Source organism: Xiphophorus maculatus, chromosome 7, assembly GCF_002775205.1.
Source record: "Xiphophorus maculatus strain JP 163 A chromosome 7, X_maculatus-5.0-male, whole genome shotgun sequence".
Lineage (NCBI taxonomy): Eukaryota > Metazoa > Chordata > Actinopteri > Cyprinodontiformes > Poeciliidae > Xiphophorus > Xiphophorus maculatus.
In genome coordinates, this window is record NC_036449.1 from 1660336 (window position 1) to 1676569 (window position 16234).

The window sequence follows — 16234 nt, forward strand, 5'->3', positions numbered from 1 at the left end:
GGAGCAGTGGTCCCCGCAACTTAATATGTGTCAGGAAAATGGTCCTCGCAATGCCTCAAATACATGGCACACATGCACACACACACGCCTGCATGGCCCTGCACGCACACCCCCACACACACACGTACACCGCTGCCCACGCCCCCACACACACTATGTCCTGATGCCTCTTTTCATTATGTATCTCTTTATTTCTTCATCTATTCAGGTGAGTTGACTCTCAATCAACTCACCTGAATAGATGAAGGTTAAATTAAAAATCCCCAAATACTTTGCTATGTGGTTTAAATTAATTTTCTCATAATTTTTGCATCTTTTTAAAGACTGTATTCCTCTTAGCCCAAAAAAGCTTTTTTGTTGAAGCTACAGGATATTTCTGTTCCATCGTGTCTCTGACCCTCACCAAGATTTAACCAGTTGTGGTTCAGACCATAATATTCACTTGACAGGGCCATGAAGCCACCTAGCATTTGAAATATCCATTGTGACAGATGTGAAGAGACTGTTTCCTTTCTTACCTCCATTTACTTCCTCCTCAGCTCAGGGTAAAATACCCCCAACGTCTGAGCCATGGAACATTTCCTGAGGTAAATCTCAGGTCCTCCCTCACCTACCAGACAAGACAGATTACTAATCCAGTTTTCCTGCTGATTACTGCAGAGAGTTCAGACCAGATTATGTTCCTTTATTTAGGAGTTTATTGAAAGTGAAATGTTGATGCTGCTGCCTTGCAGGAATTGAATCATTGTGTGTTTTCCTCTGTTATCCATTCTCAACAGAGCTGTTTTACAAATTCACCATTTAATCTGGTATAGATCAGAGAGCACCAGCACTGGTAGCTTGTCATTGTTCTCTGTTTATATATCCAAGTGTGTGAGTCCATCAGCCAGTAAGAGAATTAAATTAGCAGGGAATCATTTAATCTGCTCCAGAAGTCCAAGTCAAAACCCCAAATCTGCCATGGATAAAAAGTTCTGATGTTGAGTGCATCCTGTTGGATCCGTGTGAGAGAGGGAGAGTTCTGACTCTGGACATAAATGGGACACAGCAGCTACCTGGCAGGCTATAATTCCCTACTTACGCACCACTTCAGAACTTTACATGCTTTTATAATTTAAATGCGATCACTTAACACTTTAACAGCAACTTCCAATGCAGCACCGCCCTGCTGCAAACCGCTTCCTACCTTCTTACTGATCTAGTGCCAAAAACCTGATTCACTCTCTCATCTTCAAAACTTGCACAACTTTACAGTTTAGCCTGTGTATACGCTCAGTAGAAAGTTCAAAGCATACGTCAGAATGAGGAAGAAAGGGAGTTCATGTGACTGTTTATGCAGCATGGTTATTGGTGTGAGATGGGCTGATCAGGGTTTTATAAACTCATAATCTACTGCGATGGCACAACATTTGGAACCTGGAGCAGATGGGCTATAGCAGCAGAGGATTAATCACATCAAGTACCAGCAGCAACCAGAGGCTACGGTTTAGAGAGGCTAAATATTAAACTGTCTGCTGATTCTATGTCAGGGGTTAGCTTGACTGTTAGTCTGCATACTAGAGATATTGTGTTACCTAAAACTCACAATGAAATGCAACATGATATTGAGCTGACGAGAATGAGACGGGACGAGATTTTAAAATTACTTTCAAGACAACTTGAACGGCTTTTGTTCTACAAAGCAATAGCTTTCTCAACAAACTTTCTTTTTCTGATTTCTTTTTATGTCTTCAGACCTTAGGACAGTTCTTCAACTATGCATGGTCTGCAAGACAACAGTTTATATTGATAGAGTGTGCTGTGGTTGTAAAGCACACAACTCTGGTATTAGTTGTGTAGCGATGTTTTCTGCCTCTTTCAGCATCTGGACAACTTACAATGCTTACCTATTGTGTGTGTGTCTTGACCTTAACTCTGTCACTATCTATCGTTCCCGTCTGGAACCAAAATGCTGATGAACAAAAATGATTTAAGAGTAGTGGAAGCAACTTCTCCTACAACTTCATCAGCCAAAGACATGGTGACCACAACTCGCTGGTGCTCACGAGGTAGCAGCCACCTCAACGACAAATACTGTAATGTTTTAATATCACAAAATCTTGTACGCTGAGATGTTGTTATACTTTCCTGCTTACTAATGGGACACTATCTGAAAAAAAGTCCTCAGGTTCCGGCTCATATTGCTTCATGTGCACACACAAACTGATTGCCCCTGTCAGGCAGGAGAAGGTTTTCTCTAAAATGAAGGTCACATTGCAGTGTTGCAAATAAATATTGTTTTGTACCTGATGATGATGATGTTGATGGTGACGGTGGTCCTTTCTCCATCCTTCAGAACACATACACCAATGCAGACAAGCTGCTGGAGGCGGCCGAGCAGCTGGCACAGACAGGAGAATGTGACCCAGAGGAAATCTACAAGGCCGCCCGACACCTGGAGGTGCGGATCCAGGACTTTGTTCGGCGAGTGGAGCACAGGAAGCTGCTGCTCGACATGTCTGTCTCCTTCCACACACACACCAAGGAGGTGGGCCATGACCTGTAACCTCGGCTGATGATAGTTTTCTGTCACGCAGTGGTTTTGAGTGTGTGGAGGAACTGATGGTGTGTTTGCGTGTGCATGCCTGGATGCAGCTGTGGTCGTGGATGGAAGAGCTGCAGAAGCAGCTGCTGGAAGACGTGAGCTGTGACTCGGTGGACTCGGTTCAGACTCTGATTCAACAGTTTCAGCAGCAGCAGACGGCCACACTGGAGGCCACACTCAACGTGATCAAAGAGGGAGAAGAACTGATGCAGCAGCTCAGGTAACACACTGCAGTCTGAGAGGAGAGATGGTGACTGGAGGACACTCCGTATGATAGCAGACACACCACTGAGCTGTGGTCATGATACTATTACTTAGTATGCCATTAAAAAGTCAGATATATCATTTGTGTCACATAGGGTTATATTAATAAGACCCCAGTGGCACATAATAGTTTTTGTCTTGGTTTCTGTTTCTCAAAAAAAAGAAGAAAAAGAGTTGAAATCATAAAGTAAAAAAAGTCAGAGTGAAAATATCAGTGTACTTTCCTTGCGTCACTAAATATATTTCCAGGTTGTTCAGTATTGATTCTTATCCCAGTTATCCCAGTTATCCTATTCCTGGAAAAAATCCTCATATATAAATTCACCACAAACTCATTTTGGAAAGAAAACCCAACAGATTGTCTTTGAGCAGATCAGGTTTGCTTGAAGCAGAACATCTCAGATGCTTGTGCTCCTGTAACACATTATTTTGTTAACTATCTTGATTTTCTTTTTGTGCAAGCTTTTCTGAAGAAAACATAAAACAAATTCTTGTTTTTATTGATGATCTGATTAAGCAGTTCAAACTTTTGTATGAGGAAATGGTTCACACTAAAAACGAGAAACTGCCTTGATATATTATTTTGTTACATAGCATCTATGCTATCCATACATACCATAGATGATATTAGCATCAATATCATTATTATTATTGACGATATTGATGCTGTTATTGATGTTATTAGTTGTACTCTTACTTGTGGGAATATTGACAGGACTTCTGTCTTCATTCGTTTGCTTAATCTAAACATATAGTAACACAAAATAGATAACAGAAGTTGAAGTTGTCTTGGAAAAATCACAGCATGTGTTTTAGCAATTTTAAAAGCATGAGAGTCTAGAATCCAGAAACATCCAGTCTGAAAGAGACTGGCCTGTCAGTTCAGGTAGATGGTATTGTTTTGTTCCTGATGGTGTGGGTCAGTTTCCAGCAGATTAATTCTCTCTCCATCTCTAGATGATGGATTGATCAGAACTCTGGGAGATCTTCAAAGATTGGGATATTACTGTAGATCCAATCAGCTTTAAACTTCTCCACATCTCCATCCCTGAAATGTCTGCTGTGATGTTAATGTCCTCTAACAAACCCCTGCAACTTTTACGGAACAGCTGGATTCATGCTGAGTTTTAATGACACACTTATGGGTTTACTGGATTTTATGTTCGGGTAAAGAGAGGGAATACAAAAATGCTTCACTCTATCCAGATTTTTATTCAGTTAAAAAACTGAAAGCCACTTTTTGTTATCTGTGACATAAAAGACCCAGTAAAATACACTCAGGTTTGTGGTTGTAACATGACAAGAAAACGATCAAACAATAATAATCTGCACTAATGCTTTTGCAGATCACAGCATCTCTCCTGTCTGGTGTTAAATCCCAACATAATCAGAACAAGTATTCTTTTTTTTTTTATAACCCCTCCAGGGGGTCTTTTTGTGGGCTCTAGAGTCCTTTTTCATGAAGTAGGTTGACAGGAAAGGGGGAAGGAGAGGGGGTAAGACATGTGGTAAACGTCGCCGGGTCCGGGAGTCGAACCCGCGACAGCCGCGTCGAGGACTTGAGGCCCCCAAACGTGGGCTGCGCCAACCCCTACGCCACCACGGCACTCCCCCAGAACAAGTATTCTAAGAGCTTCTCCATGATGGGATTCCAAAACAAGAAGCTTTGTGAATAGTTTTGTTCACAGCTCCTCACATTTCTTCTGTCCCCGTTTCCGTAGAGATGCAGCCATGTCAACCAGCAAGACGCCACACTGCAGTTCCATCGCGCACATTCAGGGGGTGCTGCAACAGCTGGATGAGGCCCAGGGCCAGATGGAGGAGCTGTTCCACGAGCGCAAAATCAAGCTGGACATTTTTCTGCAGCTACGCATCTTTGAGCAGTACACACTAGAGGTGAAGGAAGGAGAGCATTTCCATTTAACAGCCTGGTTTAGTTAACCACCAGGAGCCTGCTGGGTGAACACAACTCATCAGTTCATATGTTAACATTAATTGAGTTCTTAAACTCGAGCTTACACGAGTCAGATGAAGCTTTCTTTTTCCCTCATTCATCATTCATCTGGTTTAGTTTAGAGATTTACCAATCCAATATTAATATCTGTTTCGGTCCCAATAGTGAAACAAATTCTAGGTTGGTCATCAGTGACAATAAGGGCACATCTATTATTTGCGTGCTGAATGATGTCATGCTTTATTATTTATTTTACAGTATATTTAGAATTAATGGTTGCACTTTGTGAACCATTTGAAAGAAGATTTGTTCCAGTTTATTTCTTACGTTTGACCAAGGTAGTCAACTGATTGTTTTTGGTAGTTATTATTTATTTTAAATTGGCTGTTATTCTCCTAATTGCACTGACTGAACAAATTAAAGTTGTTGGTTTTACACGTTTGACCAAGCCTGTGAAGCTATTGGTGTATTTCAGTGTTCTGTTCTTGTGCAAAGTTATCAAATAAATGTGTAATTCAGTCTGTTTTTTGTATGGGATCAGTTTTGGCCTTTACTAAACGTCTGATATTTGTATTGGTTTCAGAAGTGAAAAAGTGGATCAGTGCGTCCCCATTTTATTTGGGCTGACTGACTGACTGTCCGTTTAGGTGACAGCAGAGTTGGACGCCTGGAACGAGGATCTGTCCCGTCAGATGAGTGACACCAACCGTTCAGGTGGCAGCAGCAGCAGCAGCGGCAGCAGCTCCTCCTCAGGCGGTGCAGAGGACATAAGCCTGGCAGAGCAGCGGCTGAAACGGCATGCAGAGAGGAAGACTGCCATGAACAACATGGCCTACGAAGTGATGCAGCAGGGTCAGGACCTCCACCAGTATATCATGGAGGTCCAAGCGTCAGGTAAAGCATGGACATGCTTTTTCAATAAAATCCGCACTATATACACTATAGTGAAGTCTCTGTAGTTAATTTAAGTTTGCAGCCAGTTGCTTATGGACATACATACTGTAGCTAGTAATACATAAGAGTTCACCGTTAGACTGCAGGTCCAAAAGCTGCAAAACAAGCTCCAGTCATCACACCTGCACAACCGCACTTATTAATAAGTATGAGAGGTTTGTGCTGATAGGCTGCGTTTGGTCTTTTCCAAAAACTGTGCTGCAGTTTACACAAATATTGCTTTATTTTAGTTTGGTTTGCAAAAATCCACTTTAAGGTCACCTGGTTTAGTCAGAGCCAACTTGGCAAACTGCAGCTGAGCTACAAAGAGATTTCAGTTGCTATTCTGCCTTTCTCTTCTAGCTGTAGAAACAATACATTTGATCAGATCTCTTGCTGCTGTCGTCAGTCACCTCTGAATTTGTGTTTTGTTCAGGGATTGAGTTGACAGGAGAGAAGGACATGGACCTGGCCTCTCAGGTCCAGGAGCTGCTGGAGTTCCTCCACGAGAAGCAGCAGGAAGTCGACATCAGCACGCAGCATACACACACACGGCTGGAGCAGACCCTGCAGCTACGCCACCTACAGGCTGAGGTTAAACAGGTAAACACCTTTATTTTCTCCCTTCAGTTGGTGCATACCAGCTGCTGACATTTTGCAGATCTGTGTTTACAATATCTGGGTTTTGCTCTGATCCCAAGCCAGAGGGGACTAGAAAAGAAAATCCTAAAAAGGAAATAAAGCAGCGCTCCAGTGGAGAGAGTTGGGATGGATTTTGTTATTAGCTGAAAATCTCAGGCTAGTTCATGTTGGAAAAATGACAAGAACAACACCCCCCTCACCTCCCTCCCAGTACAGCTAAGATGTTTCATGTGCAGATGGGAACATGCTGTGTGCAGACAGGAAGCTCGCTGCTGCTGCAGATGGAAGCAGCTGAATAATAGATGAGCTTTAAGTCAACAAGCTAATAATGCTCATCTGTGCTGCCTTCTTCTGATCTGGTCTGCAAAACCCTTCCAGGATTTATTGCAAAGTTCCAACTGGTCAGGCTTACAGTAGCTGAGGTCCAGCACGGCTCCTGATGAACACAAAGATCCAGACATCTCTGTGTCCTCACATGACCTCCCTGCAATCTGCACTGTGGGCTTCTGCAATCCTGCATAAAATAAAAAAAAATAAAAACCAGACTACGACGCTGTGATATTGTTTCATCACTCAGAGCTATGAGCATGCACGTATGGAGAAAATGTCACTATTTTTGGTGATCTTATTCAAGTGAGTTGGAGTCTCTCTGCACTAACTGAGTTCAGCAACATTTAAATGAGAGATTATGGATAATTTAGAGGAAGCTAACATTGTTATGAATACTTATGTAAATTATAGCCAGAGAATTAGCTTTGTATTCTCAAAGATATACAAAGCTAATTTGTAATGCTAATATAACATAATACAATCTACTGAAAACTGGTGGGAATTGTTTTGCTCTTCCAAAAAATAAATAATAACAAAAAGCAGGTGGGAGATGCCACAGAAGTGGACTAAACCCTCTCTTTCATTAAGACATGTCTGATAATGTTTCTGTTCAAGTAAATTGCCCGAACTCTATTTACAATTCATATTTTTATTTTTTAAATACAGATTTTAAAGACAACTAAAGAACATTTAAACAGATGCTTCACATACATATATGAATATATAACTTCTTTCATTTACAGTTACATAATCTTGCTGCAGTCAGGTTTCTGTGAGACAGAATAAATCAATCTGATTACCACAGATCAAGTCATTAACTAGCAAAGTAGTTGAGGAGAGAGATCTGATGTTCAATACACTACATGTAATTGTTTTGTTTTCTGTTCAGAAAGAGCCATGTTTATCTTTTAGAGCTCCTCATGACATGTTCTTCAAAAGAGAGTAAATCTAAGAAGGTGGCTTTGGTTGAATGGATTAAAGACCAAAACCTCTTTCTATCAGTGAGAGCATTGAAGATGGAACTTGGTTGGGTTTTCCAGCAGGACAAAGATCCCAAACAAACCGCTCAGGCAACGAAGAAGTGGCTCTGTAAAAAGCATTTCAAAGTCCTGGAGTGGCTTGGCCAGTCTCCAGATCTAAACCCCGTAGAAAATCTGTGGAGGGAGTTGAAAGTCTGTGTTGCCCAGCAACAGCCCTAAAACATCACTGCTAGAGGAGATCTGCATGGAGGAATGGCCCAACATACCAGTAACAGTGTGTGTCAACCTTGTGAAGACTTACAGGATACCGTTGACCTCTGTTATTACCAAGAAAGAATATATAGAGAAGTATTGAGATTAACTGTTATCTCAGTGGGTGTGTCGCTGAGTGGATAAAATCTGTTTGAAACGTGGATGGTTGGTGGTGACACGTTTCCTGGGGTTCTAGAACTTGTTTCCTATATACCAAAACCCAGTTGGGCTGATGTCCCGACCGCACAGGTTCTACTGTAGGACTGCTAAGTGGGGAATCTGTTCTGGTGGGCCCCACACCGGCTAAGGAGCCCAGGCCATCTGATGGTTTTTCAACAGCGCAGAGACGGGCTAATAACAATAACAAATAAGACTAATAAGAAGATAGTACAGAGTATTTTATAGAAATCTTCATTTATTTTTGCAGTCTGTAGCATCACTTCTTGGTCGGAGACACCATGATGATCTGGTTCCTCCATTTAGATGCTGTTATTAAAGGCTTGATGAGTGCTTTGTTAGGCTGGGCCCCAGAGTTCTCTGGTAATGGAAAAATATTTGTCTTCTTCTGTGTTTGTGGCTGGAGAAAAACAAATATAACAAAAAATAAGAGCCTCAAACACTGTAGGAGACTGCACTGCATCATACACTCACCCTCTGCTTTACTAAATCAGGACTAGGTGTTTGTGTTTTACTCACATTGGCCACAAGAGGGTGGAAAGTAAGAATTTCAATGTCATGTCAAAACATTTGAACTCTGAGTAGAATTCAAACATTTTCTCCCAGGTGGCTTGAAATATGTGTATGCTTCATAAAGAGAGAACATTTCTACTCATCAGTTTTTCAGTTTTCTGTCCAGATCAGTCAGCTTGTTTCATCCAGTCAATACAGTCTATAATAATTCTCATTTCTAATTACCAAAAAAGGTGACTTGCTAATGAGTCATAACAGGATGGAGCAGGAGACGGAGAGACAGATCAGGACTTTATCTTCAGCAAAGAGCTCTGTTTAGTTTAGGCAATGTTCAATGCTGGAAAATACTGTAACACAGTGTTTCCCAACCCTGGTCCTCAAAGCACACTGACCTGCATGTTTTAGATGGTCCCCTGCTTCAACACACCCCATTCAGATGACTGCAATTCAGCAAAACACTGTTAATCAGCCATTGTTTGAAATCATGTGTGCTGAAGCAGGAGAATGCCTGGAGGACCAGGGCTGAAAAACTCTGTAGCATGTTGTAACATGTAACAAGTCTAGACTAAAAACCCACCTGTTGGGGGTTATTTTGTGAAACATAATGAATTAAGCATTTAATGACGACACTTGACTAAATGTAATGTTTCAGTTGTTGATTCTATGTTGCATGACTTTGTGTTTTTGTATTTTTATCATGTAAAGCACTTTGAAATGCCTTGTTGCTGAAATGTGCTATACAAGTCAAATTTGATTGATTGATTGATTGATTGATTGATTGATTGATTGATTGATTAACATGCTGTAACTTGATGTAGCATAGTGTGACATGATGTAAAATGCTGTCACTTTGTCTTCATGGCCCCGCAGGTACTGGGTTGGATCCGTAACGGTGAGTCCATGTTGAATGCCAGCATGGTGAACGCCAGCTCTCTGTCTGAAGCCGAACAGCTGCAAAGGGAGCATGAACAGTTCCAGATGGCTATAGAGGTACACACACACACGCACACACACAGATCCTAATTACAGTTGCTCAAAGCGGGTCCATTCTCTTTGGGCAGTAATTATTTCAATGTGTATTGGACTGAATAGTAGCAGATGAGGCACACACATCTCTGGTTGCTCTGTTTGTGAGGAACCTTCCTGATCACAATAGATTCTTTATTCTCTTCTTCTTTCATTTCCTAACTGAACATCTGATCTGAACCTTAACCAATAACTAGCTCACACTCTCAGAGGGAATGTCGCCTCTTAGTGCAGGATCAGTCGTCCTGTCCCCTTTGCAGTAGATATAGGAAAACAACCATACACACACACTTTGTGATTTATGTTTGAACCAGGCTTGCCTCAATAATTATTTTATTCTGCATTGATCTTGAGGAATAACAGATGCTCAGTCTCTCTCACACACATATACACATGCCCACATGCCCACATACCCCCACACGTGCATGCACACATGGACCATTCATATCCAAACCATTATGTGTTGAAGAACCAAGATGTGTGTCTGTAAGCAGTCAGAGAGATAACAGTCCTTTGGTCTTTCACACAAACACACATACAGATGCAATATATTTCTATGATTGTAAAAATGTTTGTTCTTCAGTTTTTTACACTTCAGTGATTCAGATCAACAAACATTGATGTGAAATATTCTAACTTCACACGGAGATAACTTGCGTAAAACAAGATGCACTTTTCAAATTTTGGTTATCCAAACTAGCCATAGCTCTGCAGGAAGTAAGAAATTGCCCTTCCTTTACAGAAATCACAAATGAGCTGAGATTAACCACAATGTTTAGAAAGCTGTGTTCAATTTCCATAGCCACACCAAAGCTAAATTACTTCCAGACCTTAAGAGTCAAGAAAGTATCTAAATAAAACTTTTCTGACAATATGAAGTAGATGAAGGAAAAGAGCTCAAAAGACAACACATCTGAAAAAAATTCAAAAACAGATTAGAAGCAGTCAGATCATCCTTTTACTCAATGTTCTACGCATGTTTACAGTGGACTCCACAGCCACCCAAACAGCTAAAACCCACGAATACTTGAGAGCCTTTTAAAAACACTTACAGCTGCCTGTTTTAATAGTTCAAACAACATATACTCATAATACTCATAATGGAAGCTGTCTTGACACTAACTTCTATGGTCATCTTTATCTCTGTTCCTGGGGCTTTAGCCAATCAGCCCAAAGGAAAAAAAAACCCTGCTAAGCTGGTTTGCTAACAGCCAATAGAGTGTCAGCTAGCTGGTATTTCAACTTCCCAGCTCTTTTCAGATATTTTAGCAAAACATCTACGAATATGCAAGTTTTCCACAGAAATCTTTGAGATACTTACCACAGTAAAAGTAGTCAGACTAGGGGGTTGAATACAACCCACTGATGTAACTCCCCCTGACCCCATGACCAATCATTAGTGGATGTAATAAACCTGCAACTAACAGCAGAGGCATGGTTTCATCCTCCAGTATTTGTTATCTGAAAGAAATCTGTTGATCAGCTGAATCTGATGACATTAATAACAGGCTGAGGATAGTGTGAAACTACTTTGTTGATGTTTAAAGCCCTGAATCCATGTGGATGGTGCAGGAGAATAATAACACAGAGCTCAGCCCTGGGCACATCCCCTATGTCTCAGTTGGAAGCCATTCTTCTGAAGGTCACAGCTGTGACTGACTATTATTAAGATTTATGTGATGATCTGTGTATGAAGTTTTCTGATGACTCAGCGGTTGTTGGGTGTATAGGGGATGGAGGGGAGGGGGAGTGCAGGACACTGGTGGACAGCTTTGTGGAATGGTCTGACCAGAATCACCTGAGACTCAACATTAGTAAGACCAGAGAGATGGTGATTGACTTCAGAAGGAAGAAGATACCTTCACGGCCACTGAAGATCAAAGGGGAAGTGGTGGAGGAGGTGGAGGATTACAAATACCTGGGAGTTGTAATCGGCAACAGACTGGACTGGGCATCTAACACTGACGCTGTGTGCAAGAAGGGGATGAGCAGACTCTATTTTTTAAGGAAGCTGAGATCCTTCAATGTGTGCAGCAAGATGTTGGAGACCTTTTATTACAGTGTTGTAGCCGGTGCCATCTTCTTTGCTGCTGTGTGTTGGGGAAGCAGCATCAGAGCCAGCGACTCTAATAGACTAGACAAAATCATCAGGAAAGCTGGCTCTGTACTGGGACTAAGGCTGGAGTCCCTGGAAACTGTGGTGGAGAGGAGGACACTGAAAAAGGTTCTGTCTATTATGGACAATAAACAGCACCCTCTCCACCACATAGTGGACAGACAGCGGAGCACCTTCTCACATAGGCTGCTCCAGCTCCGCTGTTGTAGGGACAGATACAGGAAATCCTTCCTGCCACATGCTATCTCACTGTACAATAAAAGCTAAATCATTGTTCTGCACTAATCAGTCCAATTTTGCACAACTGCACTGTGGCACACTTGCTGTACATATATTTACATATACATACTGTATCTGCATTTTTTGAGTCTTTGCAAGGACTGCTCTAAGCTGCTTTTTATATTGACAGCATGTTATATTTTATTTTTATTTTTATCTTGTCTACAATTGCTACTCAGTGGTGGTTGTTGTGTGTCTTGTCTCTATGCTGCTGTAACTGCGAAATAATTTCCCTGCTGGGATGAATAAAGTAATTCTATTCTATTCTATTCTATTCTATTCTATTCTATTCTATTCTATTCTATTCTATGATCTGAAACATTTTTGTTGACAAATTCTTTTTTAAAGCCCCTTATTTGTGTTTATCATCAGAGCCATTGAAGCTGTGCATTGTCCATCAAAATGATGTAATACAACCAGCTAATTACTTAGTACATTAATGCAAACTCACCACGGGGACACAGGTCCTGAACCGAAACAGTAACATCCCACATATTCTCCAGTAATTAAAAGTTTATAAAATGAAACGAAGCAAACAGTTTTTCATGTTATTTGGGATATTCTTAAACTCACCACCATCTGTATGAAAACATGGATTTAGTTTTTAGTCCTGGAGAATCCTTCAACAGCAATGGAAAATATTTAGAGGTTTTATTCTCAGTCCATGATGTTTGATGTAAACCATAATTATTATGTGATTAAAATGCTTATGATGTGTATGAAGGTGCATTGCAACCTCACTGAGAGCAGATCTTCTCTCCTCCAGTCTCTCTTTCACGCCACCTCCCTCCAAAAGACTCATCAGAGTGCGCTGCAGGTGCAGCAGAAAGCTGAGGTTGGTCCATTATTAGGAAAAGTGTGAGGAAGTGAGAGGAAGTGGTGCCATCTTTAATACATGATGCATAATTTTAAGTGATGAGTTCCAAAGGTTTTTTTTCCTTCCATCCCAGATGATGCTGCAGGCAGGTCACTATGATCCTGAGGCGATCCGAAGCTGTGCCGAGAAGGTGGCTGTCCACTGGCAGCAGCTGATGCTGAAGATGGAGGACCGCCTGAAGCTGGTCAATGCCTCTGTGGCCTTCTATAAAACATCAGAGCAGGTGAGCTGCAGACCTTCACACACTCACACAGCGTGTGTGTTCTTTCAGTGCCGTTTCAAACTGCTGCTCTGGATCCCTGCAGGTGTGCAGTGTGCTGGAGAGCCTTGAGCAGGAGTACCGGCGGGACGAAGACTGGTGTGGCAGCCATGAAAAACTTGGGAGTTCAGTAGAGAGTGAGCACCTGCTGCCCCTGATCAGCAAACACCTGGAGCAGAAGGAAGCCTTCCTGAAGGTGAAGAACACATCAGGCTGCTCAGCTCCTGCAGCTTCTAGAGATACAGTTGATACCAAATATTTACATACACAGAATAAAAAGACACACACATTTTTCTCTGACTCTCTGGAGTTAAATCAGACCAAAGTTTCCTTGTTAGTTAGAATGACAAAAAAAATTCTATTTGCTAAATTCCAAAAAATGTAGGGAGATTTTATTGTAACTTTCTTCAAATTCATGTGGTCAGTATCAGAGATAACAGTCTTTTAAACTATATGACTTGGAGTTCCTTCCACAAACGTCTGACATGTTAAATGGCACATCTGATTTTATTGGACTATAGTTGTATTTTAAGACCACATCTGAAACACACTGCTTGTTTGTTTGAGACATTTTGAAGGTCAGAAAATATTGGCCAAGATATCAGGAAGAGAATCGTGCAGTTCCAAAGTTTGGTTTACCAATTCTAGAAGGTGCCATATTCATCTGTTAACACAATCATACACAAATATAGACATGATGGTAACGTCCAATCATCACACCGCTCAGGAAGGAGACAGGTTCTGTATGCCAGAGATGAAGATCTTTTGGTCCACAAAATGCAGATGGACCTGACAACAAAAGCCAAAAATGTTGTGAGGATTGTGAGGATGCTGACTGAAGCTGGTATCATCCATGAACATAAAAAAGGCCAGATTGCAGTTTGATCTTTGTCACTGTGCATCTGCATACAGGGACAAAGATCTTAATAAAGCTCAAAGATCTTTATTTTTGGACACATGTCCTGTGGTCTGATGAAACTATAGTGTAACAATTTGGCCATAATTACCAACTCTACATTTATAAAAAAAAACGGTGATGGTTGTGCCATCCAAACTGTCATGTATGGTAGTGGCAGCATCATGTTATCGGGCTGTTTTGATGCAGATGGAATCATAAAGCACATGGGACCATGAGGAAAGAACATGATGTGGAAATATTGAAGCAACATCTAAAGACATAAGCCAGAAAGTTAAAGCTTGGGCACAGATTGACAATAATGCTAAGTTTACAGCCAGAGTGGTTACAAAGTGGCTTAAGGCCAACAAAGTCAATGTTTTGGTGTGGCCATCACACAGCCCCAATCTCAGTCCTATGGAGAAATTGTGGGTAGATTTGAAAAGGCGTGTGTGAGAGAGGCGGCGTACAAACTGACCCAGTTCCACCAGCTCTGTCAGGGGGAATGGACCAGAACTCCAGCAAACTACTGTGAGAAGGTTTGTGGAAGGAAATGCAAAAGGTCTGACACTAGTCAAACATTAGTCAAACATTTTAAAAGACAATTATCACTGATACTGACCAAGTAGATGTAAACTACTGAATTCTAGGAATGTCACAAAAAAATGTAAGAAAAAAAATGTTTTCTTGAATTTAGCAAATATAAACAATTTTGGTTATTCTTACTAAGCTAAAACAAGAAACATTTGATCTCATTTAACTTTCGACAGTGAGAATCAAATGTGTTTGTATCTTTTTATTTAGTGGATGTAAATTCCTGGTTTCAAATGTGTATCCCTGAGTTCCTCCTGCAGAGGTTCTGGTCCAGAACGAATCCTGTGGATATTTACTGGTGTGTTTCAGGCGTGCACGCTGGCTCGGAGGAATGCTGAGGTCTTCCTCAAATACATCCACAGAAACAATGTGAGCACACCGGGAGCTGCAGGCCATGCTAGAGGACCTGAGCAGCAGGTCAAAGGTGAGCTCTGCTGTGGTGCCACAGGGCCCTCTGCTGGTGGAGCGGCAGAAGACACCTCTCTTCTTTCAAGTAAGACTTAGAGTGTTGAGATTTGTCATGGTCAGTGTGTTTTTTGTGCAGCCATTCTCAATGAGCTGCTGCAGAGGGAAAACCGGGTTCTGCACTTCTGGACGTTGAAGAAACGAAGGCTGGACCAGTGTCAGCAGTACCTGGTGTTTGAACGGAGCGCTAAACAGGTCAGAACTTCTGCATTTGGGTTCTTCTTTAGGAAAAAAAAAAGAAAGTTCTGAAGTGAGCATATTTACTCAGTTAGGAAAATACCCCATTCTGCGGAAGAATTCTGGCCCGATTCTGGGTTCCCCCACTGCTCACAGTTTGTATCTCCTGGGCTTATAGGAAAACTGTTAGTTTTTCAAAAACATATTTAAGGTCTGAGCTTGCAGAAAAAGAGAGATGTTTGATCATTGCTCTCTGGGGACCGTTTCTTTCTCATGCTCTCTTCACTTTAACATTTCTAGAATTAAGCTCTGTGGACTGAGACAGCTATGAAAGAAGGTCTGATGAATCATTTCTGAGTTGGTTTGTTATGTTTAGAAAAACTGTCCTGCTGAAACACCCAATGATGACAAATAGCATTCTGCTAGTAAATGTTTGTACTGAAATATCTCGTGATGCCAGTTCACTCTGTTCAGACTCCTGGGATCTATGGAAGAGAAACTGGCTCACAGCATGACAGATCCTCCACCGTGCCTAACAGTGGGTCTGAGGAGCCTTCCTTCATGTCATAATTTGTTTCGCCTGCCAAAAAGCTGAATCTGACCAACACACACAGTCACAGTTAAAATCCACATTTAAATTTGAGCTGGTAGGACAGAGAAACGTCATGTTATGACACAGGAACACATGGTCGCCACTGAGACAAAGTGACACTGTTTGCTGTTGTTCATTAACAGAGTTTTAAATCAACAGCCAGTGATTAAAAAATTGTGCTTCCGTGTCAGGTCATATTTATACCCCAGGGAAACAAAAAGGTTTAAATGAGTTCTCCCTGGAATAATAGGAGAAATAAAAGGAGTGAATTATAAATTCTGCAGTTACATTCATTTAAAATGTATTATTTGAGGCACCAATAGTT

The 16234-nt window shown here is 41.3% G+C and overlaps 1 protein-coding gene across 3 annotated transcripts in view; it reads left to right on the top strand.

Moving 5' to 3' along the window:
- The window catches only part of kalrn (kalirin RhoGEF kinase), a 156508-nt gene that overhangs the window by 65698 nt on the left and 74576 nt on the right, over positions 1 to 16234 (top strand). For all 3 annotated transcript variants that reach the window (XM_023336251.1, XM_023336252.1, XM_023336253.1), the window contains exons 15-25: positions 2336 to 2527; positions 2635 to 2804; positions 4570 to 4744; positions 5450 to 5696; positions 6172 to 6338; positions 9500 to 9619; positions 12817 to 12885; positions 13001 to 13150; positions 13233 to 13382; positions 14985 to 15099; positions 15220 to 15335. In XM_023336251.1, coding sequence (XP_023192019.1) covers positions 2336 to 2527; positions 2635 to 2804; positions 4570 to 4744; positions 5450 to 5696; positions 6172 to 6338; positions 9500 to 9619; positions 12817 to 12885; positions 13001 to 13150; positions 13233 to 13382; positions 14985 to 15099; positions 15220 to 15335 — 1671 coding nt within the window. The remainder of the gene's footprint in view (positions 1 to 2335; positions 2528 to 2634; positions 2805 to 4569; positions 4745 to 5449; positions 5697 to 6171; positions 6339 to 9499; positions 9620 to 12816; positions 12886 to 13000; positions 13151 to 13232; positions 13383 to 14984; positions 15100 to 15219; positions 15336 to 16234) is intronic.